At 38.0% G+C, this 20,024-nt stretch overlaps 2 protein-coding genes across 3 annotated transcripts; one reads left to right on the top strand and one right to left on the bottom strand.

The window, feature by feature from the left end:
• Window positions 1–293: 293 nt before the first annotated feature.
• f9b (coagulation factor IXb) lies at window positions 294–4,810 on the bottom strand. The gene is made up of 8 exons (XM_056736303.1): window positions 4,652–4,810; window positions 4,055–4,224; window positions 3,958–3,982; window positions 3,510–3,623; window positions 3,162–3,296; window positions 2,452–2,780; window positions 1,954–2,077; window positions 294–1,881 (listed from the first exon to the last, which is right to left on the bottom strand). The coding sequence occupies exons 1-8, from the start codon at window positions 4,716–4,718 to the stop codon at window positions 1,256–1,258; spliced, it is 1,590 nt and encodes a 529-aa protein (XP_056592281.1). The 5' UTR covers window positions 4,719–4,810; the 3' UTR covers window positions 294–1,255.
• Window positions 4,811–5,860: 1,050 nt separating this feature from the next.
• fgf13b (fibroblast growth factor 13b) lies at window positions 5,861–19,809 on the top strand. 2 transcript variants are annotated; one of them, XM_056736454.1, is made up of 7 exons: window positions 5,861–6,119; window positions 6,333–6,510; window positions 9,285–9,452; window positions 14,736–14,846; window positions 14,937–15,040; window positions 16,854–17,052; window positions 18,420–19,809. In XM_056736454.1, the coding sequence occupies exons 2-7, from the start codon at window positions 6,459–6,461 to the stop codon at window positions 18,554–18,556; spliced, it is 771 nt and encodes a 256-aa protein (XP_056592432.1). In that variant the 5' UTR covers window positions 5,861–6,119; window positions 6,333–6,458; the 3' UTR covers window positions 18,557–19,809. The 2 variants fall into 2 exon arrangements, with proteins under 2 accessions (XP_056592432.1, XP_056592431.1); XM_056736453.1 differs by lacking the exon at window positions 9,285–9,452 and having other exon boundaries at window positions 5,862–6,119.
• Window positions 19,810–20,024: the final 215 nt, after the last annotated feature.

Below are 20,024 nucleotides of genomic sequence, written 5' to 3'. Positions count from 1 at the left end.
TCAGAATTTATACAGATTTAGTACAAGTGAAAAAGTGATGTGTTGCGAGGCCAAGTTTTTTTGTGCTCTGCATTCAACCCATCCAATTGCAAACACACAGCAGTGAGTCAAACACACACCGTGAACACACACCCAGAGCAGTGAGCAGCCATTGCTGCGGCACATGGGGAGCAGATGGGGGAAACAGTGCCTACAATCCTTACTGGTACTGAGGCTCGAACCAGGTTACAAGTCTGAGTCTCTAACCACTAGGTCACGAATGCCCCGTCAATTTAGAACAACTGGAGGGAGAGTAAATGATAACAGATTTTTTATTTTTGGGTGAACTGCTCCTTTAAATTATTAAGTGTTTATTGTTGACCCAGGAAAGTAAAATCACAGCTGGGATGTCTTTAATATCTCCATTGTTACATTTCTTTGACAGTAATAATTCTTCCACAACTAAATTGTCTGAGCTATGACTTTATACTATAATCTTAATGTGTTACAAAAAATATTTAAATTTTTATTATAAAGAAATTTAAGATTAACATCTGGGACTGTTGAAAATGAAAAATAACAACAACAACAGAGAACTCACAAGCTATGAACGACCAACAAAAAGTCTCTAAAGAAGACCGAGCTAAAAGGTTCTTTTGTGTTAACATTTTAATAAAAAATTTGGCACAACTTGGGTCAGTTTAGGTTACCGACAATGTAAGGCCCACTGTGTAAGCTGTCCATTCCATTATTTTATTTTCTGCACTCTTTTCTCTGTCATTTAAAGTGTGCCCTCCGATGTGCACTTAACTTTGTTAACTACTAAAAAAAACATTCTTTGATGCAAGATGTCAAAAAATATTTCACCTGTCACTAAAAACAAAACAATTTGCATGTCTTCCCATTTTGTTAACAGGTCATGTGGCGCAGAAGATAAAGTGGGGTGCGGTCTGAATGAGCACCATGTGTACTTTAGCTTCAAGTACACTTCTTTAAGCCATGTACTTCTGGTGTATAATATGTACAGAATGAGTTAAGACAAAAGTGACCTCATGTTGTTTGCGTTATGAAAACAATTTCACTAGATTTACAGCACAACGTCTAAGAAACTATATTTTTTCTTGGTTGATTCAATGCTGTTGTTGAATGATGACTAGTAAATATCTGTACAGAAATGCCTGTGAGTTTTAATTTTATTGCAACAACTATTCAGTCTATATATTTATGTTTAAAGATATGTTTTCTGCTGTTGTCTAAAATTCCAACAAACCTTGCCTTATTGAATTCTGCTCCGTTTTAAATTAATTTGTGCATATGGGGCAAGCTCTTTATCATTATTAGGCACATATCCTATTCTGATCCCAGTAATGTTGGTTATCCAGTACATGTATCTAGATATTCGAGTATAGACGCCGTATTTTCCTTCTCTGGCACACTCTTCACCCCAGCTAATGATGCCTGTAAGGAACCACGTGTTCTGATAGTGGGTGGCATGGGGCCCACCGCTGTCTCCTTGACAGGAATCCTTGCTTATCATATTGTATCCGGCGCAGAACATGAAGCGGGTGATTTTGTTGATGCTGCTTCCTTTGCACTCTGTCCTGTCCACAAAGGGAACCTCCACCTTCTGAAGTGTGTTAGATTCGGAGCCTCCATGTTTCAGCCTCCCCCAGCCGCTCACCAAGGAATTTTCTGACCTCATGAGGAGGTTCTCTGTGAAGTCTCTAGAGCCCAGACAGATGGGCAAGGCATAGTCTGAGAAGCTAACCGGTGTCTTGAGCTTCAGCAGGGCGATGTCGTGATTGTAGAGACTCTGTTGAGAGTTGTAACGTGGATGAATGTGACACTCCGCCATGTTATGGTCTCTCTCTGTTCCCTCCTTTTTTGTGATGTCATGTTCCCCTATGGAAATATGGAAAAACCCTTAAGAATGCAATAAGATAAACATGTTGTAGTGAAGTCCGTATCTTTTACCTGTTCTGATGAAGAACAATCCGATCCTGTTTTCAACACAGTGTGCAGCTGTAATGATCCACACTTCGCTCATGAGAGATCCACCACAAAAAGGATTTTTATTCACCTTTTCCATCAAAACAACCTGCCAACATGACAGAGACATAAAAGAGACATGAATCAAAACTGTTCCTGCATTATAAAGGTATTTTGAAGAATGTTGGTCACCAAACAGCGGTGTTACATTGCTTTTGTGTCCAAACATTAGAAGTGAAAAGGTACCGCCATTGTTCGGTTACCAACATTCTTCAAAATATCTTCTTTTGTTTCTCCGGAAGAAAGTAAGTCATGCACGTTTGAAACACGAGGGTGAGTAAATAATGACAGAATTTTTGGATAAACGATCTATTTAAAGGTTTCAGATTATACAGCTTTATTGCCAACATCACAAAAGGTAAGATGCACTTATGTCATTTCTTGTATGTCACTTTCGATAAAAGAATTTGCTAAATGTCTTACCTGCCAAGGAATCTCTCCTGGTTTTGCTTCCAGGCCTCCAACAATGCGATGCTTCTCATTCGGTTTGTTTGTGATAGTGGGTAGAGTGGGATAAAAGGCCCAGGAGGGGATGTTGTCTAGAGTAGCATGAGGAGACGTTGTATTGTAGATGGGAGAGGTTGTGTTGTAGACTGCGGAGGTATCTGTAGGACTGGTCTCTGTTTTGTTGAACTCAGTTGTATTGACATAATTGACTGAGTGAATTTGATTTCCATCCTCAGCGTTGATAATGGACCTTGTGTTGAGAGATTCAGCAATACTCCTTGCAAGACGTCCACATGGGTACGGAACTATAAAACAGGGGGTACACGTGTGTGTTAAAACTAGTAATTCTATTCAACTGCATTTATAAAAATTGAAACACCCATCTGTAGGACATAATACAAGAAAATGACTCTCCCCAAAGTCGCAACCACCAGTTCTTGGAAGTACATGCATATCAAGTGAGTGTGACAATTTAGTATAGACCCTAACCAACCCATTATGGACAGATCTCTAAATCTGCACCAGTACTGTATGTTTAAACGTACGGTTTAACATTTCTTGGTCATGATTGGAAATAAGCACAATACTAATTTTGTCAAGAAAGGGATTGTGCTTCTTTAATGCTTATATCCCTGTAAACATTAAGGTGACTTATAGATAACATGCGTGGAAATGGATTTTAGTACCTGTAGGTTCACATGTCCTACTGTCCGAGGCCAGTCTGTAACCATCAGCACAGTCACACACTGCTCCATAGATGTTATCCACAATGCAGAAATGCATGCACCCTCCATTATTTACATTACACTGTTTCGCCATTTCTGTACCAGAGTGACCCATAAAACAAAAGATATGGTTTCAGCAGAAGGAAAGTCACCACTGAAATGATGCTTAAGAATTTTATAATAAAGAATAAATGCTGAGATGTTTGTACACAGATTTTATTGACCAAACTAGAACCAAAATATTTAAATGGTATTATGGTTGCATTCACATTCATTGGTTCAGATAGCTCAGACCATCATGGATCTTACCTAACTCACAGTTTTTCCCAATAAAGCGAGGTGGACACCAGCAGGTGTAAGTGTTCATGCCATCCTCACATTTCGCACCATTCTGACAGGGTGATGACTCACACTGGTCTCCATCTGACAAGGAGAGCGGCCATGGTCATTTTTATATGTTATGCTTGTGTGGCCATTTAAAATAAAAATACATTTTATAGAAAGCTATAGAAATTATAGTGTCTGAGAGAGCTAGAGAGGAAAACATTAACGGTTGTTTTACTACAAAAACATGGTTAAACCAGGGTAACCACAAGTTAACAATGCGTTTGCTTAAGAAATTAAACTGTGGTTATACAAACGATAATCAATCCTTCAAAAAACATGTTTAAAAATACATATTTACTATAATAAAACAATGGTTCATCTTTTATAACAGAGTTAAGATCACATGCATTGGAACAATCATTTGTCTTACCATTATAGCTGATCCAGAATTTCCTCTGTAACAAGAAATACAGATTTTAAACTTAAAAAGAGACCTTAAATTTTTTTTATTGTGTTACCTTACTCACAGTTTTCTCCTGGTCCTCAAAGACCTCTCTGGCCTCCTCTAGACTACAGCGTTCTTCATAACATTCCCTCTCCAGGTTATCCTTCATCATCTCTTCAAATCCACCTGTGTTATAGCGTTTCTGTCTCTTCAGTATAGAACCCGCAAGATGTCTCGGCAGAAACACAGAGGCTACAAAGAGAAGCAACAAACACTAATGTCTCTTTCGTTGACACAAATCTCTTAATGACTTGAAAAATATTGTTTGACATTGAAAGGTTTTAAATTGGAACAACTTTGCCATTACAGTAAAAAACACAGATTAATAATAATGATTGATGATACACTTGTTGTTTTCTTTACACACATTTCCCCTGTAGGAGCTGTAAGCAGATATTAAGGTTTTAAAAACACTGTCACAACACGCCAAATATGAAATCCAAAAGACACCCTTTAAAATCCATTAGATTTGTTATTGTTTCTGGTGTGTGTGTGTGTTTCTACAATACACCTATATGTATTGAAACCAACAATATTACCCTGAAACATGTATACCCAGAAATGTTATGAAATACTATGCATTGACCAAACATAGTATGACCAATCGTTGTTAACTTACCTCCAGATGAAAACCAGGTGTCAAACAGCAAAACATAAATCAAAACAAGGAGATTTTTTTTCGCCATTTTCTCCAAGCTGATTTCCCCTCAAACGTAAATCTTTCCCAACAGTCTAAAATACCTTCTTGATGTGCTCCAAAGTTCACCACAAACGTGTTTGCACGTCATGCAAGCAGATATGTCATTCTGCCTGGGTTTTGTTTGTTTGCACCTGCAGGGTTGTTTGTTGATCTTTATGCTTTTTAGTGAATACTTATTTATCTTATACAACATTAATTTAAATACAACATTAATACAAAATTAAATTAAAAGGGTTTTGTTTGTTGTACAGTGTTTGTTAAAGTCAAAATAATCTAATGTTTGAATAATGTATTTTGTCACACACACAAACGCCACGTCATTATTAAAGTTTGTGTATTAATATGTCCATAAACCCACATGCAAAATTCTGCTGTCATGAATGGGTTTTAATGAGTCAGAGAACGTCAAGTGATTTACAAATGTTCAGACTTGGAACACTGCAAATATTGACAAATTCAGGCTATCTACATTGTTGATTTGGGGTAAATGAGTCAACAACAGCTTCCCAACAGAAACTACATAATGGATGTATGGTGGTATATTGTACTAAACATGTAAAGAACCAGTCTAATATAAAACATTTTCAATTTTATAGAGCTCACACAACAGCACTCACTTAAAATTGAACCTTTTATATAACAGGGCTCTTGAGTTCTCTGCCAGTCAAACAGAGAGTACAATCTACATAATTAATGTTGTCTTTAGATGGGAAAATGGAAAAAATATTGTGGCAAGAGTATAACCTTCCTTATACAGATATCCCAAAAAAGTGCAAAAGTACACATAACTGATCTAACTGAATGACTCTGACTCATGGTAAATAATACTAGCCTTGTTACCCAGTCGTGATCATTTTATATTTGATTGACATATAATATGTATATAGCCTACATATATTTTATAGCCATAATTATTAATTGAACATGAAGGTAGTGCGTGATTAAATTGTACAAATTGGGCTGATTCACTGATCTATTGAAATCTGTCAAAGGAAACTAACGGACGATCTCGCGTAAACGTTATGCGTAATGTTTGTCAACTCCAGAGGAATCTGCCTGGATCACTAACTGTGGCAGACGTCATACATCACGTGTTGAAGTTTGGGGACTGGGCTTCACAAGGCGACATCATATTTGCAATACACCGCCAGGTGGTTTTACTGATATAACACAGCAGCGCGCATTATACGCGCTCAAATTGTAACCTTAGTACCTATTTAACTACGACACCAAGAAGTGTGAAAGGGGATACCGGTTTTTAAGACAGATTTCTATTTTATCCTCTTACTTGTTTTTTAAAAAACATCTGTCTTTTTCTTCCTTTTGTCACATGGAGCAAAGCGGAGCGCTATGCATACCTGCCAGAGATTATAACGACAAGCAAACGGTAAGGATTCAGCTACCCGCTTGAAAATCAATGGGATTGACATTAAATGCATGCAATACATTTCTTCTCCAGGTTATGTGTTTCATAAGTGTGTTTGGAAAACACTTATAACAGACTTATTTTGATGGCATTGTATTGTTTAAAAATGGACACACAGCCTAAAACGTGATATCTAATATAAAACAACCAGATATCCATTTCTCTGTTAAACAGCGCTCTTGAGTGGAAAGGTGGTTCCTTTAAGGACTTGGCCACTGTTGAATAGACGAGACAGTTTTGAATGATCGGACCTATTTGGTTTGAGTTATCATCTGGAACTCTGCTTCAAAACTGGGATCTATGAGCGGGAAAGCATTGCTCAAGACTAAAGAAGACAAGGATGCAACCAAGGGTAAGACATCGCACAGCCTTTCCCATTGCAGTGTCCATCTGCCTTTTCCTCTTTGTGTGTTCTCATAAACTTGGTCTATTGTCAAAAAAAAAGAACACGCTCGATGAAAGGTATTTATGGTTCAGGTGGTTGCAGGCGATCGCAAAGACCGATTTCAAACGTTGCACGTATCATAAACAATTTATTCACTGGCTGACTAATAGGTAGTTGCCTATCAGCAAATGCAGAGTGACTTCAATTGCACAGTATAAACCCCAAACCTGCAAATTCGTGAGATGTTTATTTGCGATCACAAAGACTGCTGTCATTTTAATTCTACTGTCAAAGCCGAGCGCGCCTTGCGCGTGGCTAAATAGCTTTTTGCTCTTCGCGCGCTTCAACCTCAGGACGGCAAACGCGTTTATTTTAAGATTAAGAGCAAGATGAACGCACATTGTCAGGGTTTAGTATGTATTTGTTTATTTTACTTAACGAAACGGGCATAGATGTACGAAGCACTATCCGCGATTCAGTTCACGGATGTAGACTGGGTATTGCCATGGTGACAAAGAGGCGGAGAGAGGCTGCCTCATAAAAAATGAATAGCATGCTGTATAAAGTGGAGTTGTGTGCTATTTTTTGTGTCTACAGTGGTTCCCTTGCTGAATTTTTAAAGCATATTTTATACCTTATCATTTATATATAAATATACAGTATAACAAACACAAGTGGATATCTGATTATTAATGTGGCTGGTTGGTTGTGTCTTAAGTATTTCATCCCCAAACCCTCCAGAGTATGCTATAAATGGTTGTGCAAAGGATTACATCTGATTTAGTTGTTAGAGGAAAATCTCATTAAAGCTTATTACGTCATGGAAAGTAAAAAGCATCTACACATTTTCTCTGAGGCAATGTAAAATGAGGGGGCACGTTAAAAAGACATAACGTTTAATTGATTAAAAGACCTGTCAGGGTTCAGCTTGAACAAGAGAGCATTAAGCTTAGTTTGACATTAAATGAAAGCAGCCCTTTATTAACTGTTTTATTATTGGATTTCACCTTTTGTGCCCATGTTTTAGTTAATTTGCCTTTAAAAGTATAGTGTGATAGACTGAGAGAGGTTGACAGTACAATGGTCTGCTCCAGTGATTAAGCATTGCAATAAAACTTGGAAACATACAAATTCATCATCTAGATACTCTTAAAAAATGGTGGTATATAGGGATAAAGGGAACCACTTTAGGTGCTGTAGAACCATATATTGGTGCTTCAGTGGTTATTAAGAGGTTGTTCAGCGGTTATTTGAAATGAATGAGGTGCTAAATAGCAGCGCTTTATGGTATAGACCACTTCAAAAAATGTAAGAAACACTGATACAACTTCCTGTTTAGTTTTTTTACACAAATATTAATTTACATAATTTAAACCAAACACAACAAACAGAACAGTTATAACCGAACCAAAATGTTAAATCGATATCTATAAGATTTAATTATAAATGTAAGATTTAAAAATAAAATACATCAAAATGAAACCATTTTGTTTACAACTTGTGAATTGGTCTATAAACAAGCCTCTTCCAGAACGAACGGAAATCTTTCAGTATTTGCTAGTATGCATCTACACATATATCGTCGCTCTCCTTCCAAAACCTCAGGTGTCCAAATTTGTTTTTCAGGAACTAAATAAATAGTGTGTTGTTGTCAAAGTTTTGTTGGTTAGAAATTTGCAAAACCCAGTGACAAACATAAAGGGTGACTAATAATGATGATTTATGGCAAACAATAAGAAATACGAAATAAAGAGATACAAGGTTTTAGAGAGACAACAGTGATATGGTAAATACCTGTTATCGTGTTGTTTGCCATTTGTTTGCCGTTTGTTTGGCATTTAGCAGGCCTATCATTACAATAGCTCAGATCCTGTACGCTAACACGTTGTAGTAGTGTGTTTATTACTACAGTGCGTATAGTGTGTATAGTTTATCTTTTGTAAAACATGACACCAAGCACTGTTGCAGAAAATATTGTTATTTCTTAAACAGTAAGATTAAAGTGTAAAGCAATACCTGTAGTTCTGCCCAAAGATTCTCTCATTATTTCCTCACCCTCATGCTGTTGCTTAATAATATTCTGTTTCTAAATTTGGAAGGGACTGTTTCACAGCTTATGGCATACAATATTCATATCATACAGTCCTTCATGTCAAGAAAACAAACAACAAAAACACTACTGATAAAAGTAGCTCATATGATTAATGCACTACATTTCTATAATCTGTAGCCATACATTGTGAAGTTGTTATATATTTTTCACATTTGAAACATTCCATTCCATTCCATTCCATTTCTACCGCTTATCCGAACTACCTCGGGTCACGGGGAGCCTGTGCCTATCTCAGGAGTCATCGGGCATCAAGGCAGGATACACCCTGGATGGAGTGCCAACCCATCGCAGGGCACAAACACTCACTCATTCACTCACGCACTCACACCCTATGGACAATTTTTCCAGATATACATTTGAAACATAATTGTGAATTTTTATTGAAGTCATTTTTGGTGAACATTTCCTTAAAAACCACCATGCACTATTATATCTGTGGCTGTACCACCAGATGTCAGTATCATCTTTGCTAACTTGCGTGGGGTTTGTGACTCTCTCTCTTCCCTACTGTTTACATGTGTACGTGCACCCTAGTATGCGTCTCTTTGTTACATGATGTTTACAGGATGTTTAGAGGTTTTCATACCATAACTTTCTTAATGCTTGCTGTTCTATCATTATGTTCAAGTATTTACAGTTCAAGATGGCAAGGAGTACATTCTCTTGCGGGAGGAGTCAAGTCAGTCTTTTGCAGTAGATCAGAAAGAAAACTCTCCATTTCATAATAAATGTCAGGAACTCTTTTGCTGTCCGTTTTGGAACTTCTTCATTCTAAAGAAAAAAGAGAATATTGAAGGTTTGTCAAGATGAAAAGTTTATCGGTTCTGCCTGCACAGCACCTGAATATAAACGGGCACTTTGGTTTCAATGCTGATGTCACAAAAATGTTTACCAGCTTAAATACTCACATTATTTACCCACAGACAAAAATGAGAAATGTATAATTTTACTGTTACACAATGGAAGCACTTGTGTTGGAAATGCACAACCCTAAGGCTTTGTTCACATAAAAGGGTTTGGTTTTAATTAATTCCTATTTAGTACTACAATTGTTTGAACTGTAAGTTACATTTCACTCTTGTTTATAATGATTGGAACCTGAGCAAGGGGTGTTTCTTCATTGTGGAAAATACAACAAAATTAGAAAAGGTGACACTTGCAAACCGCAGAGAAGTGTTAGATGCCTGTTTCTCTGTCTGTGAGAACATAGCCTCAACCAGGGGTCCCAAAACACTTCCAAGGGCTTTAAATCAGTTAAAAATAAAACAACCATTAAAATAAGCTAGAGCAACAAGTTTAATATAGTTGTACTATTTTGTTACTAAATAATACTACTTAAAAACATATATTTTTAGTAATAAAAAAGTTGAGAACCACTGGCATGAAATAGTATCTCCTCACCTCTTTACCAGCACATCCGGCATGCTTTAATTGTTCTTTCCAAGTCTGTTGTATTGTAGATTTCAGGACCACATTGTAGAGGTGAGCCTAGTATTTCCTCATAGTCTCTTAGCACCATCTAGTGGTAGCTTGTCAGATCAGCTTTGTCAGGGTGTTGTTGTTTTTTTCTGTTTCTCAGCTGAAAAACACAGGTTCACGAAAGCCAAAGCCTAATTGAGTACTTTTGAATAAAAGGCCCTAGATTAAACCAGGAATTATTCATTTTTTTTCAAGTCTAGACTTTAGTTTTGAAAAAAAGGCAACTGGTTTATTAATATCACAGTGGTCATTTCATTTACATTGTTAATAATCCAAAATTATTTAATTTTTGTTTATTTATTTTGTTTTATATGGGAGGTTTGTGGAATTTTGTAAACTGTGCACATGACCAAAGGTTGTGACTCTGTTATGTCAGTCATCAAGGATTAATGTGAGTTTGTAAATGCACAGACTCTAACAGGCCTTATCAATTTGGTTCAAATGTTTATTATTACATCTGCATGTGTATAGTTATTACTCCTTGTTCTGATTGACTCTCCATTTTCTGTAGATGGAATTATACCTGCTGTGTGCTTGTTCAAAGCAAATTGTCAGCTTTTTATCTGTAAAGACAGGCTAAAACTACAATTGCCATATATTTTTTGTTCATAAGTGTGCATTAAACACAATGAGAAAACATTGTGTGACTGTGATATGATCTTAGATATATCGTAATGAATGCATGAGGATGATATGCTGAGTTCATTCGCGTGTTGGTCCAATACATAACAGGAAGGAAAGCTAGACTAATTCAATTCCCCCGTTTGAGAAAAATCCCGTTTCCTCATATGCCGATATCTCATTACCCTCTCTGAACAGTGTGCAGTGACGCAGGAGCTGTTGCTGCCTCTGCTGAACTGTCCGTAAACTGTTCTTGGTTTTTAGGACTTGTTAACCAGCCAGATCGCTGACATTTTTATTTACAAAAGTAATATTAAGTAAAGAGGCACGATTTCGTTTCTGAATTGATTGTGTTTGTCGGCCTGCTGTTTTTCGTATTGCCATTTTGTCAACGATACTGAAATTTATTAGATGGATTTATACAATTCAGACCGACAGCTGATATTTCTGCAGCTCTTTTATGGCATTTGAATTTAATTTCCTACTCAATGCGTTGCATCTTCATTCAGCTCACCCATGTGTTCCCTCAAGCACAACATTTAAGTAAAACCTCGAGTGAGAGAACCCGACATAATTCGTGATTAGGATTCATAACCGAGATTGTTCGCTTGAAAGACTTTCTCTAACCTCTTCTTGCTGTGAATGACCCTGAAGAGAATGGTAGTGTTGGCAGTATAGCAAATGCATCTGATAAATCATTGATGAGGCGCCCCTAACTCATAATGGTCCATCAATAATAGCCAATAATGATCTGCTTTGATTAGGCCTATGGGGCCGCTTAATGGGCAGAATACTCTTGAGAATTTGTTGAAAGTTTGGAACGCCCTTTTTTCTTGCTTTGCACACAGTGAAGAAGTGCGAAAGAGTAAAAGCCATTTTTGGATGCGTAGCATGCAGGCGTTTCCTTTAACAAGATCAGTATCAGGTACATTTTTAGATATCCGTGCCTGTTGGTGCAAAGAGTCTTTATTTATAAGAGTTGTGTGCAAAAATGCCGAACTTATTCGTTTTAAAATAATTATATATTGTTTGTATGGCATGTTTAAATGGTTTTGTTATTATTAACAGAGATTATTAGGCCTATTGTCTTTGGCGCTGTCCGTGGTACTGAAATTTGCTACAGTCCAATTAAACTTGATCTCACGTGGGTCGACAGTTGTATAGTTGTTTCCATCAAAGTACGATTTCGTTAACCATGCCTAAAAAATAAAAAATAATTTACATTAAATTAGCTTGACAAACCCCTATATGTGTTTTGTAGAGATAATGTATTTTCCGCGGTTCCTTCAATTTTTTAAGTAGATTGAACCGCTCAACTTTTATGTTCGAAAACTCAGATACATTTATTTTGTAACACATATTTTCGTTGTTCTGTTATTCTTTGTGAAGAAAATACTCTTTAATACTGTATAAGAATGTTTAAAATGTACAGAGACAAAACCATTTAATACATTGCCAGGATTGTGATGCTACGTGCTTAAAAAGTAAAACACACACATATTATTACAAGAACAGGCGTTACACTTTTACTAAGTGCACACTGCAATTAGACAATCACAAAATGCGCAAGGTAATGTACAATCAGGCTAGTCTTGATTTCACTAGCTCTTGCTAAAACACGGCGCCTTGTTGAAGACCACAGTCACGTCTCTCGGGCTGTCTGTCACCATGCAGCCCACTGAATCTATGCTGCAGGAGCCACTGTGAGTGGAATGAGGTTCGTGCTGCAGTGAAAAGACGAGAGGAGGATTCTCCGCACCAGCAGAAGTGGATCTTTTTCCCACAGATTCCCGGATCGCATTGCTGACACCACTGGAGACTGCTAAAATCACATTTCTGCGCTTTGAATTATAGTCTAGTTATGCTTTTCGCACGCCTCTGAATTTCCATATTTTGGGCGGTCTTGGGTAATGGGGACGAGTCTATTTAGCACCTATGCTGAGCTTTCCTGCTGATCACATCTGCAAGAGAAGCAGCCAAGACCACCGGTGAAACACAAACAGCGACGCAGATTAATCCACTCAACTTCAATTAAAGGGTGCGTTATTGAAAGGCGGGGACCTCTTGCTGGCCATTTTTGGCACAATTATCGCTTTCTTTCTCCCTCCTGTTTCTGACACGAAGAAAACATTTCATTTTTTCCCAAGACGCGGTGTGGTAACAGGTGCTCACATTTTTCTCTATCAGCGCATGGCTTAGTGCTCCAAACACTCTCGGAGTATGGAGGTTTGGATCATGGCACGATGGCACTGGGTTCTCTCTCATGCAAAAGCGCTGTTGTAAAGATCCATACAAAAAGGCAAGCTTTTCTGGATAAGAGATTTCCCCCCGGAGAGAAGTGGTGCTGCCGTCCGGGAGCTGCTTCACCATGTCAGAGCACAACAACAAAAGCTGAAAGAACTGTTTAGCTATGAATGTTTAAAACCCAAGTGATTTATTTTTCTGGAAATGAACGGTCCCTGTGGGGGAAACAGTGTACTTCTGAAATGACCATTACGCAGTCCCTTACGGAGTATTGATTTTGTTTTATCAGTGACAATGTTTTGAACATACAGGACTCGAACACACACAACATTCTGTGTGTGAGAAGTACATTTTTTTATCTGGGACGCGTCGCCACACCACAACGCCAAACTGGCTACAGCCGCAGCGATCGCCAGCAACCTCATTCGGCAGAAGAGGCAGGCGAGGGAGCGAGAGAAAGCCAATGCCGGGCGCTGCGCAAGCAGCCCCAACAGGAGCATAGGGAACTGCGAGAAACCTAGCAAGCTCAACTTGTTCTCGCGAGTCAAACTCTTTGGCTCAAAGAAACGCAAGAGAAGGCGGCCAGGTCTGATGCTATGTGTATTCTCGTTAACAGGCTTTACGACAAACATCATGTCTATCTTCATGATCATCATCACCACATCAGTGTCATAGTCGTCATTTGTATTAAACATTTCCCTACATGAGCTTTAACATCATACTGTTAATTCATGGAATAGGGGTGTAGAAGGAAATTTAAACTTGATTTAAATCCACTGTGCAGAGTAACAAGAAGATGGATTTCACAGTTCATTGCTTTTGAGCACTGGCTTCTATTTCAGCTAGAGCTGATGTTGCAATATCACCAGGGCACACAGCGCTATCATTTGTTATATATCATGCAGTCTGAGTCAGAGATCTTGCTTAAAAGATAAAGATGCCACTGTTTCGGCTATATGCTGACTTCATTGTGTCTTCAATATCTCCCTCCAACTTAATTAGGTTGGTTTTTTATTATGTTCTGTAATTTAAGTACCATTCAATAACAGAGTCAATAATAGCATTGTATAATAAATGCATTAGAATGCAATCATTTATTAATAAATGCAATAATTAAACACAGCACATTTTCTAGTATTTTAAAGAATGTATGCTCTTAAACACTACGCAACAAAATCTAGTGTTTTATTGACGCCGAAAAATAATATTTCATTTGATTTATTCTAACCTGACTACATCACATTAAAGTACACCAACAGAAATCATTTTAAGGGTTAATGACTAATATACATAACTAAATTGGACTGATTTCCTTATAATTTGGTTTGAATTTTACATTTACTGCTGTTTACAATGAGGAAATACTCCGATGAGGAATTTACTGTGGCTTAAAACCAATTTTTACTGATGTCTGAATATGTCATATCAGTTGTTTATTCAAAGTTACATAATGTTGGTACCGCTGCATGTTATTAGCTAACAGACATCACTCGTAGTTATCTATCACCTAAACACTGAGGCATGCTTAGCAGATGCTTGGGTCTCGTCGGCACCAGCTCACGCTGTGTTTTCTCAATGCACATTTTATGTTTTTTCAACAGTCATTTCTTGGCTTTCACAAGCTGTTTCCTTTGTGCTGGATGTTCTCTTCTTCTTCAGCTCATATATTTTCCTGTTGCACGCTCCTTCCCATCCACTCTCTCTCTTCCTAAATTTTCTTCTCTCGATTCCACAGAGCCCCAGCTCAAGGGGATCGTCACCAAGCTCTACAGTCGTCAAGGTTTTCATCTTCAACTACAGGCTGATGGGACCATTGACAGTACAAAGGAGGAAGATAACAATTATGGTCCGTCCGCTACATGTGACGTGTTTAAACATGACTTAGCCTACACACGTCTTTCCCTTGGGTTCAAAGCTGTTTTATTGTCCTTTACAGCTATTTTCAACCTCATCCCTGTTGGGCTACGGGTGGTGGCCATACAGGGTGTCCAGACAAAGCTCTACCTGGCCATGAACAATGAAGGCTACCTGTACACCTCTGTGAGTAAACCCTGATTCTGCTTTAACTTTCATTGAACATGGATTCGCAAAAATATAAGTATAAAATCAGGGTCTTTCTAATATCCAGAAGGTACTGAGTGTGGGGCAATAGAAAACCGGTCATTTCTGTCTGAAGAGCCGCCTGCTACTCTCATTTAGGTTAAATCAATGTTTTAGACAGCTTCATGGATACAAGTAGTCTCATGCCTGAGGAGCCGAGCTGCTAACTTAAAGGTTGCAGGTTGGCTCCTAGACAGCAGCGATCAATGGACTTAAAGCGTTAATGAGATCCAACTCCTGCCCAAACACCATCTGCCTTTCGATGTTATTAAAGCATTGGCCGACTGTATTAAAAATAAGAGATTATAAACATATTTAGGCATGCTTGTTAGCACCTCCACATAAAATTCGTAGAAAATTCACACTTGATGTAATTGCGTTTTATTCAGACAATCTATGGAATGCTCACGGGAGATGATGCATTGCCAAAAAACGAGCAGAATTCGCTCCATGCCCAGGACTTACTCTGCAGATATTAAATATGAAGAGATCACAATAACGCTCTAATGCATAGTTTGTTTTGCGAGTTCCTCTCTCCTCTGATTAAATGTGCTATGGCGAGATGAATAATTTAGTGGCGTGCCTAGTGCTTCTGTCATTTCAAAATGTGAATTTTATTGACATTGCTGACATTTGGTTGAAACCTAAAATATTTGCTGTGTGGTTTTCACACTCATGGCCAGCCGTTTGCTGCAATACTGTATTCTTCTATACTGTAATGCACAAATGCAAAGACTTTACTTTGTGTACCTGTGTGGGCTTGTGTCTGACTCTCCACCCACAGGGATACTCAAAATCGCACCCATGTTATTTGGCCGTGCCGTGTACGCTCCTTGTTGGTTTTGAGAGGTTGTTTTCTCCAGAACGAATGTATTGATCCACAAGAATGAGTCAAAGTGTTTCAGGCCTCAGGAGTTTATTGGTAATCAATCTGCGTCACAAACAGGAGGGAGAGCACACGGGTCGACATGCAACGCTGGTAAGAGCGTTTATTAGGGTTCCAATTAGAGGAATTTACCTCCAGATAGACAAAACATGAGGTGATGTGCAGGTATCAACAGAGAGTAGACCATCATCTTCAGCCTAATTCTGTCTCTTCACTGCTTTATCTTCTTTCACTACACAGTATAAAAGCAGTATTTTTTGCCATGTTTATCAATAAAAACTTCGTCTTCAGAGGTGTATAAACCCCTTACATAATCACCGGTATGTCTTTATTACCTCAGAATGAGCTATTTCTATCTACATACACCATGGGGGTCCCCTTACATGGAATTCAACATGTTTTTTCTACAGTAGCCCTGAACAGACAAACTGCTATACAGAGCATGTTTTCACGTTATCTTATTTGGCAAAAAAGTGAAAACGTGAGGACATCTTAGATCTGTGTCAGCCACCGTAGTGCTTCAAGCAGAGGGAACGAGTTGCCGTTGGTTCCAATTCGCAACCTCACCGCGATGGTGCTAAATTTCATACACTGCACCTTCTAATATATTTATGATGTTTATTTAGAGTATATGTGATCAGTTGTTGTAGGAAAATATACAAAATGTGACTCATAAGTATAAAATAAATTTGTTCAGTGCAGTCTCTGTCTCTCTCGCCCTCTCTTAAACACACACACTCTTTATCTCTTATGCAAATACTTGTCCACACACTAGCATATACACACACACCTAAATGTTTTTCTTTCCCTCTCTCTCCCCCCTGATTATTTTTCTGTTGTGTTCTCCATCCCATTTTACTCTCACAGGAGCACTTCACGCCAGAGTGCAAATTTAAAGAGTCCGTGTTTGAGAACTATTACGTGACCTACTCGTCAATGATCTATAGGCAGCAGCAGTCAGGCCGAGCCTGGTACCTGGGTCTCAACAAAGAAGGTCAAATCATGAAGGGCAACCACGTAAAGAAGACCAAGCCGGCTGCCCACTTCATCCCCAAACCTCTCAAAGGTTCGTTCAAGTGTCTCCCATACCGTTTCTCAGGCTGATAGCTTTCTAAAATATCTACTTTCTGCTGAGAAGATATTAGTCGATTCTAGCACATGAATTACAAGTAGCTTGATGGATTTCCAGAACGTGTACAGCTCAGTAGATGAAACAGGAAACGTGCTCCCTGCACCATGGCCAACACGTTTCAAGTGTGCCTTCTTGTTATATATAATTAATCTGTTTTGATCTATCTACAACTGCAGACAAAATTGAGAGACCATTGCACAATTTCATTTAATCAGCATCTCTAGATGTATTGTGGTCATTCCTGTCCAGTGTCATCGAACATCAAAATTCAGGAGTGACATAAAGTGAATCAACAGCACTGTGAAAGACTGACAGCATAGACGTATCTAAACTATGGTAAAAATTGAGGTTATCACACAAAAAATACCTATTGAACCTTTTCTAAATACATGTACAAATATTACTGTTGTACTGCTTAAAGATGAGTATTTGCATTTATTATAGATCTACTTTAGCATCTTTTATTTTATTTAGACCTGTTTCTTCAGTTTTCATAAATGCAAATATAAACAATATTTTTATTTGTAATTTAGGAGAAATATTGTTGATAGTTCACAGAATTAAAATATGATAATATTTTTACCAAACATATAATATAAGGAAATTCAGTTAACTGAAAATAATTTTGAAATGGTCTCTTAATTTTTTACACAACTGTGCATAAAATAATATGTTGCATTTTTTTTAACAAATACTGGGATTAGACATGAATATATACTGCACATTTACGTCGTATATGCATTACTACAGAGGCTTAAATCAGATTTATGTATGAAGTTACTGACATATTACTGACATACATTCTCAAGCATACATGCAATGCATATAATGGAAATGTCTAACACCTAAGCATAGATTATTTCCTTGTCAATTTATTGACCACATTAAGATAACATGCAGCAATGGGCATCGCCTAAAGCACTCGGGTACTTTGTTGTTGTGTACTCGCTTAAGATACAAACCTGCATATACAGAAACATGCAGGTTTTCAATCCTTAAATTAAATTGGTGCCATTTCCTTCCCAGGTTTGAGTAAGTCAGAGGGGAAATCATCAAAACTGCAGATGCTTGTGTGCAGTCACGGGGACGCTTGGAGAAGTAGACTTAATGCAATTAGATTAAACCCAAAGTTATCTCATATCAGTCTAGCTCAGTTTTTTATTACAGTTAGGTGTTTTTTGGTAATAATTGGAAAGTATTGATATGATATATTTAAAGCCAATGGTCGAGCACATGAACATGTGGGCACCAAAACTTTTCACGAAACTAACTAAGACCTGTTACTTGTCTACCTTTTATAGTTGCTATGTACAGAGAGCCGTCACTCCACGATCTGACCGAGTCGTCGCGCTCGGGAAGCGGCACCCCGACCAAGAGCCGGAGCGCCTCGGCCATGCTCAACGGCGGCAAGACTTTGAGCCAGCACGGGTCAACATAACCGCCGGGCACAACTGCGATCTGCTGCTGAATGGCTGCTGGACTCTACCACCAACTTAACAGCACAAATGTGTTTACAAGAGTGCGGCGAAACCCTTAACTGGTCGCTAGCAAGTGTTTGCTGAAATCACTGTGATGAGAACTCAATTGTGAAATCTTTCCAAGAAAATCTACACTGTACAATCTTCTGCAGGTCAACATTGTGACAAACAAATCAAGCCATCTAACTGACGTGGGGATCTGCGTTTGTGGGCAATCCCCGTTTCCATGTGTAGCATACAGAGCTGTCGGTCTTCTCCACCAGGAACTTCTAGAACAATACTTTTGTGTTTTGCTCCATTTTTTCCTAGGGATGCTAACTCAGTAGTGCAGAGTCAGCTTCAACATGATAAGAGCAGCTTGTGATACCCATTTGAAACAGAAGCCCAAAGGTTTAAGACATGTTATAAAAGTCTTTCAACCTTTTTGATGCAGCGGTTCATTGTTGTGTGCCACTTAGGCGAAAGGTGATGGCTCTCGCTTTTTTTTGTAGCTATCCAACACACAGTTTTGCCAATTAAACAGATTGAGGGTTTGGTCTGTCTGCACACCAAAGATGTCATAAGTCTGTTGTGAATTGTTCAGGGGAAAGATCATTTGTGTCATGTCGGCTTTCTCAGCCAAACGGTTGAGAAACCGAAAGAATGAATGTCACATAGGAGTATTTGAAGGCTATTATTTTATTGTCCTTGCTTTTCATGTGTGTGTGCGTTTTGTCTGACTTCTCTTCTAATTTTGGAAAGCAGGAGAAAAACTCAAATCTAAATTATTAATATAGTATAAATCCTGTAATATTTTTGTCCCCCAGGCCTTTGCTGTTTTTTTGTAAAGAAAACTGTAATAAAACCAAGCAAGAAAACCCATCCATCGCTTCAACAGGGCTAAATGAGCATCAGTAAATCACTCATGGATGAACATTTATTTCTGTTGAATCCTATTTTATAGTCCTCATTGGTCAGGCAGCAACCCTTGGTTATAATTTTCTTAATTTTGTTGGTGCATATTTAATGCATGGAGGAAAGTGGACGCTGCATGTTGTGTGGCTACGTATATTAACTATTAATATGGAACCATGTGATTAAATAGATACTGGAGTAAAATACTAATGTATATATATACTGTATATATATATGCATTTTATCCTGCTACCTGCCCGTTTATTATTTGTTGTACATTTAAGAAGCTGCACTAAATAAAATGTTTTGTATGTTCAGAGCATTTATAATGTTTGATAATGTATTAGTAGATTATGGTGCTTTCCCTTAGATATATTTTATGTGTTGCTGGACAATAGCAAAAGTAAGGATGTATTGTTACTGGAATACACAACCCTGCTTTAAAATCACATAATTGCTTTTTATTTTCAGATGGAAAAGAAACGATAACTATCTCAAAACACTTTTACTGCTCCAATGTGTAATTGATTGGAG

The sequence above is a fragment of the Triplophysa dalaica genome, chromosome 22 (assembly GCF_015846415.1).
Source record: "Triplophysa dalaica isolate WHDGS20190420 chromosome 22, ASM1584641v1, whole genome shotgun sequence".
NCBI classification, from domain to species: Eukaryota; Metazoa; Chordata; class Actinopteri; order Cypriniformes; family Nemacheilidae; genus Triplophysa; species Triplophysa dalaica.
The sequence above is the reverse complement of the archived record's forward strand: the minus strand, read 5'-3'. Positions and strand labels throughout refer to the sequence as shown.

Coding starts and splice junctions, on each gene's coding strand:
- fgf13b (XM_056736454.1), top strand. CDS start 6,459: ATGAGCGGGAAAGCATTGCTCAAGACTAAAGAAGACAAGGATGCAACC. Junction 14,847..14,936: donor GGAGGAAGATAACAATTATG/GTCCGTCCGCTA, acceptor TGTCCTTTACAG/CTATTTTCAACCTCATCCCT. Junction 15,041..16,853: donor AAGGCTACCTGTACACCTCT/GTGAGTAAACCC, acceptor TTACTCTCACAG/GAGCACTTCACGCCAGAGTG.
- f9b (XM_056736303.1), bottom strand. CDS start 4,718: ATGGCGAAAAAAAATCTCCTTGTTTTGATTTATGTTTTGCTGTTTGAC. Junction 3,983..4,054: donor TTGAGGACCAGGAGAAAACT/GTGAGTAAGGTA, acceptor TTCTTGTTACAG/AGGAAATTCTGGATCAGCTA. Junction 1,882..1,953: donor ATTGTTCTTCATCAGAACAG/GTAAAAGATACG, acceptor ATATTTCCATAG/GGGAACATGACATCACAAAA.